The 21,980-nt window shown below is 41.3% G+C and overlaps 2 protein-coding genes across 2 annotated transcripts in view; one reads left to right on the top strand and one right to left on the bottom strand.

The window, feature by feature from the left end:
* Nucleotides 1-11,868, bottom strand: part of LOC126259984 (protein adenylyltransferase Fic-like) — a 91,781-nt gene extending 79,913 nt beyond the window's left edge. The window contains exon 1 of the mRNA XM_049957116.1: nucleotides 11,334-11,868. Within this exon, the coding sequence (XP_049813073.1) occupies nucleotides 11,334-11,655 (322 nt within the window). The 5' untranslated portion in view covers nucleotides 11,656-11,868. The remainder of the gene's footprint in view (nucleotides 1-11,333) is intronic.
* Nucleotides 11,869-11,931: 63 nt separating this feature from the next.
* The window catches only part of LOC126260006 (cactin), a 148,969-nt gene continuing 138,920 nt past the window's right edge, over nucleotides 11,932-21,980 (top strand). The window contains exon 1 of the mRNA XM_049957165.1: nucleotides 11,932-12,054. Coding sequence (XP_049813122.1) covers nucleotides 12,035-12,054 — 20 coding nt within the window. The 5' untranslated portion in view covers nucleotides 11,932-12,034. The remainder of the gene's footprint in view (nucleotides 12,055-21,980) is intronic.

Below are 21,980 nucleotides of genomic sequence, written 5' to 3'. Positions count from 1 at the left end.
CAACAATGAAAAGACTGTTACAAAATATGCTTTCGGAGAAAAGAACACTTCCAAAATAGAGAATACACACACATTCTGCTTCTACATAAATACTTTGCAGGCCACCCGGAATTGTGCAGCAGACGGTACTTCTGGTATCACCAAGTGATCCAAGCGATCCCCCTTCCCTGTTCCAATCATGAATGGTGCGTAGGATGAAGGACTGTTGGTAAGGCTCAACATGAGATCTAATTTCTCAGACTTTCCCATTGTGGTAATTTCATGAGATGTATGTGGGAGGAAGTTCGCCGACTCTTCACAGGAAGTACTGTCTAAATTTATGTGGTCATTCCACTTAAGGTTGCTGTGGATAGTTACTCCTAGATATTTTAAGGTACATACTGTTTCCAGAAATTTTGTCATCAATAGTGTAGTTGTACAGTAGTGGATTCCTTTTCCTATGTATGTGCAATATGTTATATTTATTTATGTTCAGGGTTAACGGCCAGAGCCTGCAACATTCATCAATCCTCTGTAGGTCAGACTGCAAATCAGTACTCTTTCCTGGCACTGCTACTTTCTTGTAGACAACCACATCATCTGCAAACACTCTTAAGCAGCTTCTGACACTTTCTACTGCATCATTTATATACATTGTAAACAGCAATAGTCCTAACACAATTCCTTGGGATATTCCGAAAATTACCAACACATCTGTTGATTTTATTCCATTTAGAGTGATGTGTTGAGTTCTATCTGCAAGGAAGTATCAAATCTAGTCGCAAATCTGGTCTGATACTTGGTTTTCTCATATCTTTTTCACTAAATGCCAATACAGTATGGTGTCAAATGCTTTCCTGAAGTCGAGGAACATGGCATCTACCTGAGTGCCTTTGTCTACAGCACTATGAATCTCATGGAGAAACATAGCAAGCTGAATTTCGCAAGATCTCTGCGGAGCTCATGTTGATTTTTGTAGAAGGGATATTCATTCTCTAAAAGTGTCATAATTCTCATGCACAAGCTAACTCTCTGTTCTGTGTTAGAATCTTGATGCACACTTATGTGAATTGCAGACAACTGAAGCAGCTTTGTAATTGGTTTGAAACAGCAGATGAGTAGTACGCGATATTGTGAAACAGAAAGTAAAACTGCACTGAAACAGAGGCAGAGAGGTGAAGGTAGTGCTTAAAGTGACAGTAGGAAACTACACTGCGAAGGGAAGGCATATACAATATTGTGGTTCCAGCTAAAGAGGTCCCAAGTAACAGGTAGGCCTTGACTGTCATTAAACACTTATTATAAGGCTTGGAATCAACATAAATAATTTTCAAGTATTTTAATGTGTTTAATTTATTATTGAAAATAATTTTGTATTGAGAAAAATAATTGTTCTGATTATGAGGTTACAGTTAACTATTTGCATGGGATCATTTACTTATGTGCAAAGATCTAGGTATGTTGATTTAAAGTGTTTATTATACATACAGCTCCACTCTTTCAGGTTTCCTGTAAATGTCAAATTAAATGCAGACCACTTTCATATGACCAGAAACTTAAGTTGTTTCATCTACATCTACATACATACGCCGCTAGCCACCAAGCAGTGTGTGGCGGAGGGCACAATTTGCGCCAAGGTCATATTCCCCCATCTGTCCCACTCGCAGATCGTGCGGGGGAAAAACGACTGTCTGAACACCTAAGTACGAGCTCTAATTTCCCTGATCTCTGAATGGTGATCATTGTGCGATTTGAAAGTTTGTGGCAATAATACGAGGTGCAGCTAGAAAAAAACCGGACTGATGCTGGAAAAAACATTTATTTACAATTTCATGTTATCTCCTTCAATGTACTCTCCTCCTCGGCCTCTACACCGCTCCATACGAATTTTCCACTGTTCATAGCAATGCTGCAGATCATTTTCGGTAAGTCCATACATTACTTCCGTCGCTTTTTCTTTTACTGCTTCAACAGTCTCAAATCTAGTTCCTTTCAAAGCTGACTTGACTTTAGGGAAAAGAAAAAAGTCACAGGGGGCCAAATCAGGTGAGTAGGGTGGATGATCTAAGATGGGAATGTTGTGTTTTGCCAAAAACGTCTTCACTCACAACGCACTGTGAGCTGGGGCATTGTCTTGGTGAAGGATCCATGACTTTTTTCTCCACAAATCGTTCCGTTTTCTCCGTACTCGCTCACGTAGGGTAGCCAGGACGCTAATGTAGTAATGCTGATTCACTGTTTGTCCCTCTGGTACCCAATCAATGTGCACAATCCCTTTGATGTCAAAAAAAAAAAATCAATCATCATTGCCTTGAATTTCGATTTTGACATTCGTGCTTTTTTTTGTCGTGGAGAACCAGGAGTTTCCCAATGCATCGATTGGCGTTTAGTTTCGGGATCGTAAGTAAAAAACCACGATTCATCGCAAGTAATAACATTTTGTAAGAAGGTGGGATCACTTTCTATGTTTTCCAGGATGTCAGAACAAATCATTCTTCGGCGTTCCTTCTGTTCAATTGTGAGACACTTTGGAACCATTTTTGAACACACTTTGTTCATGTTGAAACTTTCATGAAGAATCTGCCTAACACTTTCCTTGTCAACTCCTGTTAACTCAGACACTGCTCTGATTGTTAAACGGCGATCTTGTCGAACAAGTTTACCGATTTTTTCAATGTTTGCATCAGTTTTTGCTGACAATGGTCTGCCAGTGCGAGTGTCATCACTGGTGTCTTCGCGGCCATCTTTAAATCGTTTAAACCACTCAAACACTTGTGTTCGCGATAAACAATCATCGCCGTACACTTGTTGTAACATTACAAACGTTTCACTTGCAGATTTTCCTAGTTTGAAACAAAATTTGATGTTAACACGCTGTTCTTTCTGTACACTCAACACTTTCCGACGCACAGACAAAACGTCAACTACTTAAAACAGATGCCACGGGCAGACTGAGTGCAGGAGGCAGATGAAACTCGAGCAGTAGGCGGAGCGAGAGTCACGTGACAGGCCACGCGACTTTCAGCCTTATTGCATTCGTTTTATTGTTTCACCAGTACTAGTCCGGTTTTTTTCTAGCCACACCTCGTATATGCTCTACAACCACGGTGAAGATCGGAATTTGGAATTTAGTGGACAGCCCCTTCCGTTTAGCACTCGTCTATCTGCAAGTGTGTCCCACTTCAAACTTCCTATGAGATTTGTAACGCTCTCGCGATGGCTAAACGTACCAGTTACAAATCTTGCCACTCTTCTTTGGACCTCCTGAATCTCTTGAATCAGATCCAACTGGTAACGGTCCCATCCAGACGAACAATACTCTAAGACTGGATGAACTAACGTATTGTAAGCAATTTTCTTTGCTGAAGGACTGCATCGCTTCAGGATTCTACCAATAAACCGAAATCTAGAGTTCGCCTTGCCCGTTACTTGTGTAATCTGATCATTCCATGAATAGTCACACCCAGATATTTGATGGATGTTACCCCTTCCACAGACTGGGCATTTATTTTGCACTCATACATTAATGGGGATTTTCACTTTGTTATACACAGTAGGTTACACTTACTAATATTGAGAGATAACTGCCAGTCATTACACCACACATTTATTTTCTGCAAATCCTCATTGATTTGTTCACAACTTTCGTGCGATACTACTTTCCCATAGACTACAGCTGCTGTCAATACCATCAACCAGATTGTTTATGTAAATCGGAAAAAGCAGTGGACCTATTACTCTGCCCTGGGGCACACCTGAAGTTACGCTTGTTTCTGTTGAAGTCATCCCATTCAGGACGACATACTGATCTATGTCTGCTAGAAAACTTTCTATCCAACTGCATATGTCATCGGATAGACCGTAAGCATGCACTATTTGGAGCAAGTAACAGTGCGGAATTGGTATGAATGCCTTTCAAAAGTTGAGAAATATGGCATCAACCTGGGAGCCGGTATCTACAGCCTGTTGTATATCATGCACAAAGAGGGCCAGCTGTGTCTCGCATGACCGCTGTTTCCTAAAACCGTGCTGGTTTCTCCAGATGAGCTTCACAGAGTCTAGAAAGGTCATTATGTCTGAACACAAAATATGTTCCATGGTTCTACAACAAATCGATGTCAGTGAAATTGGTTGGTAATTATGTGCATCCGATTTTCTACCCTTTTTATAGACTGCTATGACCTGGGCCTTCTTCCAGTTCCGTGGAACTTTCTGCTGTTCCAATGATATCTGATAGATGATCGACCAGAATGGTGCTATATTTGTAGCATAGTCAACATATAATATTACGGGGATACCGTCTGGGCCAGATGCCCTCCTGGCATCTAAGGATCTTAACTGTTTTACAATCTCAGATACACTAAACACTATGTCAGCCATCCTTGCCTTTGTTCGATAATTAAAAGGAACAATGGTGCTGCAGTCCTGTACTGTAAACAAGTTTTTGAAAGCTAGGTTTAGAATTTCGGCCTTCTGTTTATCATCATCTGTTACATTGCCCACACTGTCAGCAAGAGAAGGTATTGAATTATTTGTAGTGTTCATAGATTTTCCACACGACCAAAATTTTTTGGGGTTATATTTAGAATCGACAGATAAAATATTGCTGTCAAATTTGTTAAAAGAATCTCTCATTGACCTTTTGACAGATGCTTTCATTTTGCATAATTTCTGTTTGTCAGAGGGGCACTGACTACGTTTAAAACAACTGTGCAAAATTCTCTTTCTCAGCAACTTCCTAATATGTTTGTTGTACCAAGATGGATTCCTTCCCTCCCCTATATTTTTGCTTTAATGATTTCTGCTCACCAAAAGGTACCTAAATACCTGTGCAGTGCCTCATTCTCATGTGTGTGTTTCCAAAGTGAAGAGTTGAAGATCAAAAGTAAGTAATGATAATAATGTAACTGCTCATTTGTCTCCTGAGGAAGGTGCTGACAAACAATAATAGCAAAGAAGAAAGAAGTAACTGTGCTACACATTTGCCTGATGCTGAGGGAGATGTTATACGAGCATGCAAAGCAACATTTCGTGAGGTTCTGTCTCACCAAATGAAGAGTTCAGACATTAACATAGCTGAAGCAGAGTGGTGAGGTTGTCTATGAAGAAAAGTGATGGAATATAACAAAAAACCCGAAGTATAAAGAAGAAGATGAAAAACTGGCTGTTGGTCAATGTTAACCAAGGCAAGAAAGCCACTATTCGAGTGAACTGAGGTGTGATCCCATTAATAAAGACAATAAAACTGCAGCTAGATTCCATTAGCAAAATGCAAAGAAAGCTAAGGATTCTGTGAAAGCTGACAAAGTTAAGAGTCAATGGGCTAACTTGGAAGTATGTACAGCTGGAACTGATTTACAAAAAGTGATCTCTCTTCCTTCATTGAGGCACAGTGAAATGCACTATTTATGGCAGCTCTCTCTCAAATTACAACTTGTTTTGCATTCACAGTGGTGATAATCAAACCAGTTACATGTTTCTCTGGCATGAGGCTGCGTGTGTCAGGGGTGAGAATCAAAAGTGCGTGTATTGCAAGAAACAGATTTTTATGCATTTAAGTAAATTGTTGAGAATTGCATGAATTTCACCAACAAGCATATTTCAAAAGCACAGTGGATCAGACTGGCTGCTGAATAGCTAGGATTCCATCAGCTCTTAATGAAATTGAGGAGTTCAAGGAACATTACATCTTGAAGAGGAACATGAAGCCTTCTAATCTTCAACAGGTGCAGCTGGGAACACTACACAGTGAATCTAGCTTATTGGAAGAAAAGGAAGGAATTTAACTAAAAGATTCCATATGTGAAAGAGAAGAATAAGTGGCTTTACTAGAACCTTGCGAATTGAATGAAAATGGGCATTATGCCACTTTTATCATTATTTATGTTAAAGCCATTGCATACAGAATGCTTAATTTTCTTCAAATTTTGTATAATTTTGTTTTTAAACTTACTAACAAAGAACAAAAATTACATATATGAGAAGAAATCTGTATAGTTTTGGTGTTTTTGTAGTGATCCGCAACTTTTATATTGCTCCTATATAAGTGCTATACACATTTTGTTGATTATCTCTAAATCAGTTTTTTGGCACTTGATCCATTATTTATTACTGTCTCATCCATTATTTACTAACATGCTACAATTATTTTTACTAACACGGTCACTGGAAAGCAGTACATTCTGAAAGGTGAACATAAATAAACAGTGTTGGAAATAGTATCCTGTCAAATACGAGTTCTCTGGACGATATTACTGCAGCAGAAACACATTTCATGGTGGCAACAACTGGATGCTATTTGTATGGGAAAAAATTCAAAGTGGTGACTGACCATGCAGCTCAGAAATGGTTATTAGTGTTGAGGGGCACTTCTAGATGGCTCACGAGATGGGTGTGTGAGGTTCAGCAAGTTCGATTTTGAAGTTGTGCATAAGCCAGGCAAAAAGCATGGTAACATGGATGGCTTGAGCAGAAGGTAGAAGTAGTACAGACATGGCCTTACTGAGTGGCCAGCAGCACAAGCTACTCACACCTATTGCAAGCTGTACAATACACAACACAAGGCCACGTGCTATCGGGGCACAGACGTTGGAAGGCAGCAAAGCAGAGGGTGGCAGAATGGTATTGGTGGAAGGGGAAGGCGGAAGATGTACACCAATATGTAAAGAATTATGTACAGTATGCAGAGCAGACATGAACCACAAGCAAATACCATTACAAATGTTACCATAGTCAGTTAAACCATCTGAAATGATACAAATGGATGCCCTAGGTCTGACTAACTAGGCTACAGTGGAAAACCGTTTCGTGTTAACTATTACTGACCACTTTTCACAGTATACAGAAATGGTCACCATTCTCAATGAGCAAGCACCTACATTGATGCACATCATCGTCAGTAAATTCTTGCTCCTGGCCAAGTCATAGATTTTCTTCACTCGGGAGATGGGTGTTAGTTGTCCTTATGCATGTATAGTCGTAACTGACAAGGAAATCATCTCCAATACAGTGTTGTATCGTCTGCCCATTATTCCGATGGCTGAATGCACAACACCCAAAAACCAAAAGTTTGGCATGTCTTAAAATGGTAATCACGGACCAAGGGACAAATTTCATGTCAATTGCTAAAGGTCTAGAAATTAAGAACTAGTCTCCTGCAAACCACTGGTAGAACAGAATACTATTAGTAACATGCTGAGTTACTACATAAACTCTCACCATAATTACTGATATACATGCTTGTGACCTGTTGCGGCAATTTAAAACTCGAATGTTCACTCTGGTACTAGACTATGCCTTTATGGGGTGGTGTATGGGAGAAAGATGCCTTCATCACTTGATGTCATCATACCAAACATTAGTAGGGAAGGTGAGCCATTTCACCAATACACTATGGGAGGCACGTGCTGAAAGCAAATACTAAAGGCCTGGAACAGCAAGGGGTAGTGTACAGAGAAATTACCACAGTACATGGTAGGGCAATGGGTAATACTGTCAGGTCATTATACCCTTGAGGGGGGGGGGGGGGAGGGGTGTCAAGGTACCAGAAACTGTACGATGGGACACACATATCACCACCAGTCAACGTCAAGCTTCATTTCCCAACTAGGACATAGGTAGTTCATGTTGGAAGTCTATTACCATTTCATGGCACTCAAGATTCATTGCTACTAGAATTAGCATGCACAGCAAAGTAAGAGGAGGAAAGAAATAAGGAGAAGGGTGATCATGAAGATGATGCACGACTTATGTCATATGGGTTAAGGCCAAGAAAATAAGGAGAGATATTGTGCACATTTTGTGTTATGTTGTACTGCAATTATGAAATTAGGTAACATTAAGGTTATCGAAGGGCAACATTTGGTTGTGGAAAGGATTTTGGGAATGAGTTGTGTGTGCCACAGTTATTGTAATTTTATGTCTAAGATTTATAATTAATGTATGTGTGAGAAGTACGCCAAGTGAGAGTAGACCTTTCAGAAGGAGGGAGGGAGAGTATAGCTCGCTGTTTCCAGGTTGCTGTATGCTCAGAATAAGGATGGAGGCCATCCAACCATGGCGCTGCTTTGCCTCTTCATTGAAGGTGGAGTGGGATTACTGTGAGATCAACAAATGGAAACTAGTGTGCCTTTTACCAGGCAAGAGGGCATGTTTCTTACAAGCCTTTGATGGTTGCTGAGATTAAGTTCTCTCAGGTTACAGTAAGAAGCAGAGAGTTAATGATTATTCAGAGAAGTGTGGGAATAATGCAAGATATTGCATAGGCCCTATGAACAATTTCAAGAGCAAGTGCTGCAAGCAATAGGCGTGTTGCCACATTCTTTACGGTGATGCAAGAGGGGTCACTTAAACAGTGGGGATGGAGGGGGAGATTATTGAAAACTATACTCAGAATGTGGGTGACAATGATATCATATCAGGAACCTTGGGAAGAGTGAGGTAGGTGGTAAAAGGTAACAAGGTAGTGGTGGTGGTGGTGGTGGTGGTGGTAAACTGCTACGAACCAGAGAGACTTGCAGGGGCAAAGTGATTGGAACTGCGTGGAAGTGGGGTATTAATTAATGGGATGGTGTGTGACAACTGAACCAACACTTCAAAAATGGCTCTGAGCACTATGGGACTTAACATCAATGGTCATCAGTCCCCTAGAACTTAGAACTACTTAAACCTAACTAACCTAAGGACATCACACAACACCCAGTCATCACGAGGCAGATAAAATCCCTGACCCCGCCAGGAATCGAACCCGGGAACCCGGGCGTGGGAAGCGAGAATGCTACCGCATGACCACGAGCTGCGGACAAGAACCAACACTTCAACTGTTAGCCACTTTTACAGGGATTACCAGATCAAATGTACCACAGCCACAGCTGTAATAGCGAGACAAACTGCTAGGACTGTTCCCAATACAAAATTTGACCTACCTCAATAAGAAGTTGAAACAAGACCCTGTCCTTTCCCCAAACAATCTTGCAGTGACCCAAGAAGAGTGTATATTTATGTGCTCTGGCCTGTGTAGCAGACTCAGGAAAAACATTGTACTGTTGTGACCTGGAGTGTCACCAAAACCGACATTATAGTACCTATGACTCTGTTCTGTACAGCCTTCATCTGCCTTAAGGGGAAAGTTGATCACCCAAGCAAACCCCCCCCCCCCCCCCCCCCCCACTGTGCAGATCTCAATGGAAAGGATCCCAGATTGAGCAAAATGACACACCGAGAGTAGAGATGAAAAGTGATAAATTGTTATGGGCATGTACACAATAATGCAATTAGTGATAATGTATACATTTCCCAGCATTTAAGATAGTGTAAAATACTGAAGAGCAGGTCAGTGAATTTTTGAGAGATGTGGGAGATGATAAGTGACACATGGAGAGATTACACGAAGGCATGTCTAGTGTAAGGTGAGAATAGCAGTTTTAAACTGTGTTGTAAAATTTTATGAGGAACTGCCTGCCTGTTGAAAGTGAGAGAAGAAAATATAACCCACAAGGGTATGGGATAAATTATGAGAACTGAGGAGCCAGGGTGCTACAACCTATAGAATAAATCTGCACCATCGAGACCTTGTGGTCCAAGCCTCCTAGTATATAAGAAGGAAAACTGGAAATACTGTACACTACTGTCTGTGTAAGCTGAGTTCTGCTGCAGATTAGTCCAGGATACGAACCCGGAGGCCATGTATTCCAAGGAGAGAGGTAATGTGGCACTACACTAGTTTTTTCAGCTGCAGCAGCTGGAAAAACCACCTGCAGTTGGTGAGCATCAACGTGTCGGCACGCGAGTTGCAGCAATGGGGCTGTTTATAGATTGCAAGATGGGCCAGGCTGAGGACCATTAATTGTGGCAATTCAGTAGAATGAAGGGGCTCTTGCAGGGTGGGTTAGGCAGTTGCTTCACTGCCTGCTCACAGAGCTGTCATTCCGAATTTGGCTGAAAGCCATGCAACAGTACAAGAAACAAGCTGGTAGCCCATACAAATAACTGTCAATTCCAGCACAGCTATCTGCAGTCTGGCAGCACCTACTGTGATAAGAGGGTATGCCATGTATCGGAAAGTAGAGCTATAGCAAGCAGCCTCCAAGAAAGTGGGTCTTTGCCACCACCACTCCATCTTACAGCACCGAGTCCACCTTCCCACACTCCGTGCCTCTCCACTGATAGGCCCCTCCAGCAACAGCCTGCATTGAGGAGCAGCATCTCGAGACCTGGGCGGTACAGCCGTTTGCCCTCCTACACTGGTGTGGACACACTGATGTCATGCACCGACACTCGTATGTCGAGATCCACTACCAGAGGCTGCCTACCCTTGTGAGTATTCTGACAGTCTTCCACACTGCTGGTGCCTACTGTCAACAGAGACTCCATACTAAATGGGGACTGCATCACCGAGCAGCTTTCTGTGTGTCGGCATTCCTGGGCACCGATGTCACTATCGGCCTACTGGCTATCTAATTCTGGCTGCTTGCAGAAATGCTATGAGTATAGTAGCATGAGGTCCAATAAATTATTTGACTCCTGATGTTTGCATAAACTGTTATTGGCTCACCATGTCTTCACTTCAAAATTAAAACAAGGAAAAATTTCAAATAAAATGGAAAACATGGTCAGTTGGGCAAAGCACTATGTAAAATGATAGAAGAATGATTCCAGTTGAGATTCATTTTGTAATTCAAGCTACAAATAGCACATATGTCCTCAGATAAGACATTATTCTGCAATGTAAACAAACGTATCCTCACAGCATAACCTAAAAGAAGAGAAAGTATAATGCAACAGCATGCTGTTGGGATATGTGGTACAATGTTATTGGGTGATACAGAGAGCAATGAGGAACTTATTCACTCATAATATCTCTGCTCTATAGATGCTTGTGTCTTTTAGTACACAGTCATGAGATGGTCAAGCTTCAAATATATTAATGTATCAGTAAGAGCAGCAGCAGTAGTAAATATGTTATTGATGAAGTACATAACAAATTTTAGCTGAATATGGAGGTGCAGGGCTCAACGGTGCAGTTAATGGTGTTGTATAATAGGAGTCTGTATTAAAGTACATCAAAATATTACCTTTTGACAGATTATTTAAAAACAAAATATTGTCAATTGCAATAACCACAAAATTATTCTGTAACCTGATAATTTTGAATTATTATAACATTTTTCTGCCACTCCCTAACACGTCCCCCCCCCCCCCCCCCCCTCACGCTTTTCATTTTGTATGCAGGATGTACTGTACACAATTAAGGCACGAATACGTCGAATGTTACAAATAACAAGTGATCGAGAATATTACAAATGCAGAAAGTGGAGTGTTAAATAAGTAACATAAGCAACTATGTTCATACTTGCCTACTGCTTTGGATTTGCTCTTAACGTCTTCAGAGACATCAGATGTTCTAAGAACTAATCCCAGAGTGCCATCATCGACAACGTGAATCTGGCTGTCGTCTGGCAAAGGCGAAAACGCTTTTTGCGGCGATTTAAATCCATGTTCACTGCACTGAACTTTAAAGTATTCTGACAGCAAAGCAAAAAGCAACGTAAAAACAAATACTGACATGAATATGAAATATATACAAAATTTATTCATGTCAGCGGAAAACAAAAAAGATGACTGAACTCTATTAAAAAGAGATTTGTAAACTGTAACGCGCTGAATATAGGAATTCATTTTGTACTCTAAGCACTGGGAGCATTTACTGAACGACAGTATATTAAAACATTACAATATTATCACTTGAAAACAGTTGGGGCTGTTGGTCATGTGGCAGGCACCCATCGTTTCTTTTCATAGCAAACAACAGCTGTCAGAAACAACCCGAAATTACACATCCTACCACAACAACAACCACTTCTCGTACGTCAAGCTCTCGGAACATGCGGTGCAATGCTATTGGGTGATGCAGAGCAAAGACGAACGTACGTATATCTCTGCTTTACAGATGTTTATTGTCATTTGTCAGAGAGAAGGGAACGCGTACCACTGCGACGCGTATCTAATGTAGTTTGTATACTCTAAGTGTACATTTGTTATTGTGGTTGTCAGTGGAATGGATCATCCCCGAATTAGGTAAACAAACGTTCTTCGGTGACGGGAAATTGCAGCAGTTGTCTTTAATATGGTGTTATGTAAAAGGTTTTGTGTTTAGTATTCGATCTTCGTTATTATAAATAATAGCGGAAGGAAAAAAAAAAGAAAGAAAACAGTGTATCACAAACTAATAATATTTCAGTTGTCATGTGTATGTTCGTGGGTAGAAATTTGTTATTGTTTTACATTGACATTCACTTGAGGTGCCACTAGAAAATGTTTAGTATGAATGTTTATTCCTTACGACAAGCTGTTCGAATAAATAAAATTTCGTCCGGTTCGGAGCTTGATGTGAGTTTTGCATCTTGGTGAAATTGGCATCAGTGACGTTTCGTAGTATCGAAGTCTTAGTAAACGTCAGGCTACGTGTTATACAAGTTTGCACAAGAAATGTACTGTATGAATTGGTAGATATATCACTCTCTCCAACAGATCTTATCGCTTAATGATGTATGTAAAATACATCATCCAAAATTTTGAGAAAAGGGAGAGAGTCCTGTGTCACTGAGGCTGAGAGTGAAGACCGAAAACTGTGCTATAACTGTTTCAACATGCAATCTAAATAAACCATACTAGTGGAGGCATAGATCCTCATTTATAACACCTCCAATAAAACCAGCGTCTCTATACCTTTCACACTTTTAGTCCAAATACTGTAATCGTTTGATCATGATTTATTCTTGACAATGACTACAGCATTAGCGAGCATCTGTTATACGGTATCAGAATTTGTTCTGCTGTAACTTGGTGCTGGTCTGTGTTTTTCTCTAGTACAGTGATTTCTGGTATCAATATATTTTGTTAATCCATTGTAAAAATTTGTTTTGGATAACTTAGTCACACATTTGTTGTTGCGGCCAGAGTACCCCTAGACATGCTAAAGTCAGGGACATATATTCAGCTACTGCAGCTGGTAGAGCTACCATGAGCAGTTTTTTAGTTGCTCTAAGAAATTTCACCTCCTTGTGATTTAAACAGGAATCCAGTCCTTCCAGAATGAAACTTTCACTCTGCAGCAGAGTGTGCCGAGTTTGAGTATCCATCCGGTACTCTCTCGCCTTTCACGGGCAAGTTCTCTACCAACTGAGCTACCTAAGCATGACTCATACCCATCCTCACAGCTTTAATTCCACCAGTACCTTGTCTCCTACCTTCCAAACTGCACAGAAGCTCTCCTGCGAAACTTGCTGAACTAGCACACATGGAGGAAAGGATATTGCTGAGACATGGCTTTGCCACAGCCTAGAGGATGCTTCCAGAATGAAACTTTCACTCTGCAGCAGAGTGTGCGCTGGTATGAAACTTCCTGGTAGATTAAAACTATGTGCGGGACTTAGACCCGAACTCGGGACCCTTGCCTTTCACAGGCACACACCTTTAATATACCAGGCAGTTTTATATCAGCTCACACTCCACTGCAGAGTGAAAGTTTCATTCTGGAAACATCCCGCAGGCTGTGGCAAAGCCGTGGCTCCACAGTATCCTTTCTTCCTGGAGTGCTAGTTCTGCAAGTTTTGCAGGAAAGCTCTTGTGAAGTTTGGAAGGTAAGAAACAAGGTACTGGCAGAATTAAAGCTGTGAGGACGGGGCATGAGTCGTGCTTGGGTAGCTATATCGGTAGAGCACTTACCGACGAAAGGCGAGGGTCCGAGTTCGAGTCTCTGTCCGGCACACAGTTTTAATCTACCAGGAAGTTTGAAGAATCCAGTGGTTGATTTTTTTGTCCTCTGTACCTCCTGCCCAGTGTGCACACTGTACCCAGTAGTGATGTGATTCTCCTCCTTAGAAAATTATGGTTTCAAGTCCTTAGTTCCTTTCAAGTTTAGGACATATTTGGCCTGTAAGCTTAGATGTTGAGCACATTTGTACATTCATTAAACCACTTACACTTTCTCTGTAGGGAATATTCCTAATGGCTGTCTCTCTTTGTTTGCCTTAGGGATCATTTTATGTGTAAGTTTTGCATTGTTGTCCGGAAGTGTCAGCATTGAATTGGAATCCCTCCTGTTGTTCTTATCTGTGATGTGCTCTGTATGACAAGACTGATCCATCAATAATACTCTACTTTACGACCTGAAGCTTCTGTTAAGCTATCTCTTTCAGTTTAAGTTGTTCTATGAGTTTCTTTTTGGACCTTTTCTTCTCTAGTGGGCTATTACTAAAAATCACTGTGCCGTTACATAGTTACAGCAGTTAATGTGTCTCATGCATTATTCTCCTTTTAAACATTTGTTTTGCTGTACGTCTTTTAAAGTTCAATTTAATAGTGCATTGTTTAGTTTAGTATTGCACCTGCAACAATTTTTGTGATGTGAGCCTGTATTTATTTACTTTTATAGCGCCCTTGTCCCTAAGAAAAATTGTGTTAAGAATTTGTTTTGTCTTTCTTGTTCACTTAGAGAGCTGTCCAACTGTTTAGAAAGTGGAAGTATATTTCACTATTCACTTGAAGCAGCAGGTGACTTCAAGTGTTCTAAACCCTTGACTATTCATTTGTATTTATAAGGTAACCCTGTCAATAAAAAATACATGCATCTATCACTTTAAAGTCTAGAGTGTGGAAATTATTTTCAATACATATTGTTATACTGATGTGCTGTTCTCCAGTCAAAATGTTACAAGTATTCTCAACAAATGAATTCTGTTATAAAGTGGCGAATCTTCATATACCTGATTTAATTTGTGCCAGCCTTCCTTTTGCAGGTGTTGTGATTATTTTACAATTGTGTGGTGGTCTCCAAGTGCACATAAATTGCTGAATCGACTGACACTATTACTCTTCTCTAGCACAACAAACTTTCATCTCATGTGTAGTTTCGTTCTAGATGCATTCCCATAACTTCCTTACAATTTTTCTATAAGTGATATTGAATTTATACTACAGGAGACATTAATTCCATACTTCCATTGTGATATCTTGTAACAGAAACTTAAAAAAAAGTCTCAGTAGGGTCTGTAGCATGAATCACATCAAACTATGATGTTTCACAAGAAGTTAGTTCCAGTAGCTGCTCTCCATGCTACTCTGACCTGTGCAAGCCTCTTCATCTCCAAGTAACTGCTGCAATCTACATCCCTTTGAATCTGCGTACTGTATTCACCTTTTTGGTCTCCCTCTGAAATTTTTACTCCCCATGCTTCCCTCCAGTACTAAATTGGTGATCCCTTGATGTTTCAGAATGTGTCCTACCAGCTGTTCTCTTCTTCTAGTCAGGCTGTGCCCCAAATTTATTTTCTCCCAACTTTGTTCAGTACCTCATTAATTATGTGATCTACCCATCTAATCTTCAGCAGTCTTCTGTAGCACCACATTTCCAAAGCTTGTACTCTCTTCCTGTCTAAACTGTTTATTGTCCATGTTTCACTTCTATACATGGCTACACTCTATACAAATACTTTCAGAAAGGACATCCTGATACTTGAATCTATACTTCACATTAACAAATTTCTCTACTTTATAAACTTTTTTCCTGCCATTGCCAGTCTACGTTTTATATCCTCCCTTCTTCGACTGTCATCAGTTATTTGGCTTCCCAAATAGCAATACTCATTTACTACTTTAAGTACCTCATTTCCTAATTTAAGTCCCTCCCTGATTTGATTCATCTACATTCCATTACCCTCGTTTTGCTTTTGTTGATGTTCATCTTATTTACTCCTTTCAAGACACTATCCATTCCATTCAACTGCTCTTCCAAGTCCTTTGTCGTCTGTGGCAGAATTTCAATGTCATTGGCAAACCTCAGAGTTTTTATTTATTCTCTCTGGACTGTAATCCCCACTCCAAATTTTTCTTTTGTTTCCTTTACTGCTTGCTCAATATACAGACTGAATGGCATCATGGATAGGCTACAACCCTGTCTCATTCCCTTCTCAACCACTGCTTCCCTTTCATGCGCCTCGCCTCTTATAACTGCCATCTGGTTCCTGTACAAATTGTAAATAAACTTTCACTCCCTGAATTCTACCTTTGCTACCTTTAGAATTTGGAAGAGAGTGTTCCAGACAACATTGTCAAAAGCTTTCTCTGGGTCTACAAATGCTATAAACGTAGGTTTGTCTTTGCTTAATCTTTCTTCTGAGATAAGCTGTAGGTTTATATTGGATCGTGTGTTCCTACATTTCTCTGGAATCCAAACAGATCTTTCCTGATGTTGGCTTCTACCAGCTTTTCCATTCTTCTGCAAAGAATTTGTGGTAGTATTTTGCAAAGATATTAAACTGTAGCTCGGTGGTAATTTTCGCACCTGGTTTCTTTTAAATTGGAATTATTATATTCTTCTTGATGTCTGAGGGTTTTTGCCTGTCTCATGCATCTTGCTCACCAAATGGAAGAGTTTTGTGATGGCTGGCTCTCCTAAGACTATCAGTAATTCTAACGGAATGTTGTTTACTTCTGGGGCCTCGTTTCTTGTATAGACCGTCTGTAGACTCCTTCCATCATCCTACTTTTCCTTCCTTGCTAAGGGCTAGTTATCCATCTGAGCTCGTGATATTCATACACGTGATTCTCTTTTCTCCAAAGATGTCTCAAATTTTCCTGTAGGCAGCATCTATCTTTCCCCTAGTGACATACGCTTCTAAATCATTACATTTGTCCCCTAGCCATTCCTGGTTAGCCATTTTGCACTTGCTGTCAGTCTCATTTTTTAGACATTTCTATTCCCTGTTTGCCTGCTTAATTTACTGCATTTTTATATTTTCTCTGCCGCGTGGGATTAGCCGAGCGGTCTAAGGCGCTACAGTCATAGACTGTGCGGCTGGTTCCGGCGGAGGTTCGTGTCCTCCCTCGGGCATGGGTGTGTGTGTTTGTCCTTAGGATAATTTAGGTTAAGTAGTGTGTAAGCTTAGGGACTGATGACCTTAGCAGTTAAGTCCCATAAGATTTTACACACATTTGAACATTTTTTTATATTTCTCCTTTCATCAGTTAAATTCAGTCTCTTTTGTGTTACCCAAGAATTTCTACTAGCCCTCATCATTTTACGTACTAGATTCTCTGCTGCCTTCGCTACTTCATCTCTTAAAGCTACCCATTCTTCTTTTACTGTATTTCTTTCCCTGGCTCTAGTGAATCATTCCCTAATCCTCTACAACCTCTGGTTCTTTCAGTTTATCTTGGTCCCATCTCCTTAAATTCCTGTTGTTTTGCAGTTCCTTCAGTTTTAATCTACAGTTCATAACCAGTAAATTGCGATCAGAGTCCACGTCTACTCCTGGAAATGTCTTACATTTTAAAATCTGGTTCCGATATCTCTGTCTTACCATTATATAATCAGTCTGAAACCTTCCTATGTCTGGAGGTCTTTTACACGTACACAACCGTCTTTCATGATTCTTAAAGCAAGAGTTTGCGATGTCTGAATTGTGCTCCACGCAAAATTCTACATCAGCTTCCTCTTTCATTCCTTTCCCTGCGTATGAGAATTTTCTGTGTTCGATTAATAAAAAAATTTACAAGCCAGTCCCAGTTTTGCAAAGCTTTACACATCATCATTCCTTTCAGATCATTCAACAAAACATTTGGTGTAGAACATCTTTTTGAAATTTAAGATTAATATGAAGGATCTAGAATAGGGTCATTGCCATTACTTACATGTTTTGTGGAACAATGTTAGCATTGATTGGCCTGAGATGCAGTGGAAACTCACGGGAGTATGTCAGTGGCTGGTTATAAGCAGACAGAGCACCAATTAGTTGAAGTAATTATGTCAAACCATGACATGAAAATAATCATGTAATGAGCAATGTATTTAAAAATCCAGCAGTCATAATGCTAATAGTTTACAAGGTTGTCACCAATCATTTTGGGGCACAATGTACACAGCCAAAATTACAGTGCAAAGTGGAGAGACCTATATGTAATCTCTGATCACATACATAATTTCTGATCATTTTTGAACTCTTCAGTAACCATAGCTGAGCTTCTCATGAAATCATCTGTATTTGATTTATCAACTCATAACCAAATTGCCACCAAGCAAGCTAGCCTAGAACTTGGGCTACACTTACAGAGAAGCCTTTCACTATAACTGATAAAATTCTGTTACCACAACTTATATATCAACAAAAATAATACATTTTTGAAAATATAAGTAATTGGATAGATAAAAAAACTACTCACAGGAGAGCACACAAATAAAAGATATTACAGTTTGCTAGCTTTCGGAGCCAATGGCTCTTCCTCCTGGCAAAAAGTTTGAAGAGGAAGGAAGAGGGGTGAAAGAAAAGGACTGGTGAAGTTTAGGAAAAGGGGTAGAGTTTGGGTGAGTCACCCAGGGATCAGTGGTGGTTTACCAGACAGGATGAGAAGGAAATACTGATTGTTGGGAACTGCACTGAACAAGATTTGAAAACCTGAGAGCTTAAAGGTGGAAGATAGGATAATATGCAAGGCAGAGATTACTACTAAAACATCGTACATGAGTTAATAAGAGCGAAAAGATTAGTGCGTTTTATGCGATAGAGGTAGAAGGGAGACGGCGAAAAATAGATACGTCAGAAAATGAAAGAAGTAGAAAACTAAAATGGAGTGAAGAAAGGAATGTTTCTGTGAAGAAATGGTGAGGCCAAAGAAATTAACATAAATTAAGGCCAGGTGGCTGGTGAGAATCAAGGACATGTAGTGTCAAGTTCCCACCTGTGGTGTTCTGAGAATCTGGTGTGTGGGCGTAGAATGCAGGTGGGACATGTGGTGAAATGGGCACTGAGGTCATGACTGTCATGTTGTAGAGCATGCTCTGCAACAGGATATTGTGTGTTGCAGTATACACCCTTTGCCTATTCATCCTAATTGATGTCTTGGTGATAGTCTTGCAGAGCTGAACAGTGTTTATGTAACAGCTGGTATATGACACGTGTCATTTCACATGGGCTCTCCCTTTGATAGTATATGTTTCTCCAGTTACAGTGCCAGTATGGGTGGTGGTAGGAGGGTTTATAGGACAAGTCTTGTAGCAGGGACAGTCACTGGGGTAGGAGCCATAGGGTAGGGAGATGGGTGCAGAAGGAGCTTATAGTCTGACTAGAATATTGTGGAGATTAGGAGGGCCAGAAAGAGCTATTCTAGGTGTGGTGAGTAAAATCTCAAACAGAATGGATCTTATTTCAGGGCATAATTTTAGGAAGCACCATGCTTGTCACCATTGATGCCACCTCCCTCTATATCAGCATTCCTTATGTACATGGTCTGTCTATTTCTGGACATTTCGTCAGTCAGCACCCACTTGATTCCAAACTTACGACATCCTTCCTGTTCATCTGAATTAGCTTTATACTTACCAGCAACTACTTCATCTTTGAAGGGCAAACAGATCAGAGGTGCAGCCATGGGAATCAGGATGGTTCCTTCCTATGCCAGCCGTTTCGTGGATCACTTGGAGAGGGCTTTCCTGGGATCCATAAGCCTTCAGTCCCTGGTTTAGCTTAGATACATTGATAACATCTTTGCATATGGACTCATGGTGTGGCTGATATGTTAAAATTCCTGGAATCTCTGAATACATGCTCCCAATTATATTTCATCTAGTCCTATTATGTATCCCATGCCGCTTTCTTTGATGATGATCTCATCTTCACCAAAGGTCAGCTACACAGTCCTGTTCACATTAAACCTACTAACAACAGTACTTAAATTTTGACAGTTGCCATCCTTTGCATATCAAATGTTCCTTCTCATACAGCCTTGCTCCCAAGAGGCTTACAACTATTTTGCAAGTACATGCCTGGCTACTGTGGGGCCCCAGCCTTTGCAGCATTACTTCCTTTCTGTGTTGCAAGCTTATACTCCCACTATCCCTTTCTCCCTCTGTCTATCCATCAGGTGGTTTTCTTGGTGCAGAGCCTGCTTGGACCTGGTTTCTGATTTGGGACTCGAGTTTCCGCTGTGGCATTTCCTACAATGTTTCATTAAATAAATACTTTGTCTCCATTATTGAGTTTGACCTGCCAACAATTTTGAAAATTCGCCAGAGGTGTGAAGTGCGCAGGAAAGTTTGACAAATACGTGTATGTTGCACCTTTGTGTCTTTCCATCTTTACACCCTTCCCTGTAATAAGGTAGTACACCCAAAACCCAGCATGCTAGCCATTCCATTGTTGGGGGATGGAGGGTGGGGGGGGATGGTTGTCATGAAGTACCTGGACGGTGATAGCCTCCTCCTGACCATGTGGGGATTACTCTGTTAGTGCCTGAGCTGAAAACTCCCCATGTATGCCAAGCAATATATGCCTGTCATGGATGGGGCGTGGGGACTGTGGACAATAGACTACTGGCTATGTAGCTGTTGGTGAGGCTGGTTGGTGCCCATGGGGAGAGCCCACGTTCAAATTGGGTGGCACCATGGCAGATGAGCCGCAAATGAAGCAGGTGAAGTTATCTCCCGCTGGTGGCCATACGACCTGAGCAGTCTGTTTGGAAGAAAGGCCTCATTTAATGCAGAGAGATGTGACCCTAAAATGTTCCCTTCCCTAACTGTGCCATGGGAGGAACATAGGGCTAAGTGGCAGGCAGAAAAATACTCCCCCCTGATATGTGGTTTGCACAAGGACTGATGGGGATTCCTGCTTGCCCGCAAAGACCTTAGTCTTTATTGAGAACATAGAAGAAAAGTTTAGGAAAGTGGCAGCCATCTCTAAAATGAAAAGTGGGTCAGTCTTGATCAAAACAGCATCCTGTGCCCAGTCATGGGCACTGCTCGCATATAAAAAGCTGGGCAACATACTGGTTACTGTCACTCCCCATAATAATCTAAATATGGTTCAGTGCATCAAATTCCAGCACGACCTGCTCTTGCATTCTGATGATGAGCTATGTGCCAACTTTGAATGAGGGAGTGTACACGTTGTCCATGATATCTGTAGGGGGCAGAGGACAATATTGTTGCTACTGGTGCCTTTATCTTGGCCGTTGAGGGCAATTCACTGTCTGAAAACACAATGTTGCAGCGCTAGCCCCATCTGTAGAGATTGTCGACGATCATTGCGTGTGAACTCTCCTTGTGCCCCTCCCCCCATCTGTCTCAACAGTGGAAATCACCATTCTCCATGCTTGCCAGATTACACTGTTTTCCAGTGAAAGAGAGAGAGAGAGAGAGAGAGAGAGAGAGAGAGAGAGAGAGAGAGAGAGGAGAAAATACAAGAATATAAGTCTCTGGACAAACTGACTTATCTAGTGGCCAAAAGAAGTACTGGCAGATGTGCCCAGCATGTAAACAGTGTCATATGCAACTATGATAATGTGCCCCCTTTGGCAAAGGTACTCCCACACATTACACCTCTTACAGGGGACCCTCAGGGCTGCTCAACCATGCCGGCCTGCCCGCTTCCTCCCCCCCCCCCCCCCCTCCTTGCCCCCCCTGCCCTGAAATGAGATCCATCCTTCATGAAATCCTCCCCACTCCACCAAGAGTGTCTTTCCGCCGTCCACCTAACCTTCGTAACCTCTTAGTTCATCCCTATGAAATCCCCAAACCACCTTCCCTACCCTCTGGCTCCTACCCTTGTAACCGCCCCCGGTGTAAAACCTGTCCCATGCACCCTCCCACCACCACCTACTCCAGTCCTGTAACCCGGAAGGTGTAGACGATCAAAGGCAGAGCCACGTGTGAAAGCACCCACGTGATCTACCAACTGACCTGCCTACACTGTGATGCATTCTATGTGGGAATGACCAGCAACAAACTGTCCATTCGCATGAATGGACACAGGAAGACAGTGTTTGTTGGTAATGAGGATCACCCTGTGGCTAAACATGCCTTGGTGCACGGCCAGCACATCTTGGCGCAGTGTTACACCGTCCGGGTTATCTGGATACTTCCCACTAACACCAACCTATCCGAACTCCGGAGATGGGAACTTGCTCTTCAATATATCCTCTCTTCCCGTTATCCACCATGCCTCAATCTC

Source organism: Schistocerca nitens, chromosome 5, assembly GCF_023898315.1.
Source record: "Schistocerca nitens isolate TAMUIC-IGC-003100 chromosome 5, iqSchNite1.1, whole genome shotgun sequence".
NCBI lineage: Eukaryota > Metazoa > Arthropoda > Insecta > Orthoptera > Acrididae > Schistocerca > Schistocerca nitens.
The sequence above is the reverse complement of the archived record's forward strand: the minus strand, read 5'-3'. Positions and strand labels throughout refer to the sequence as shown.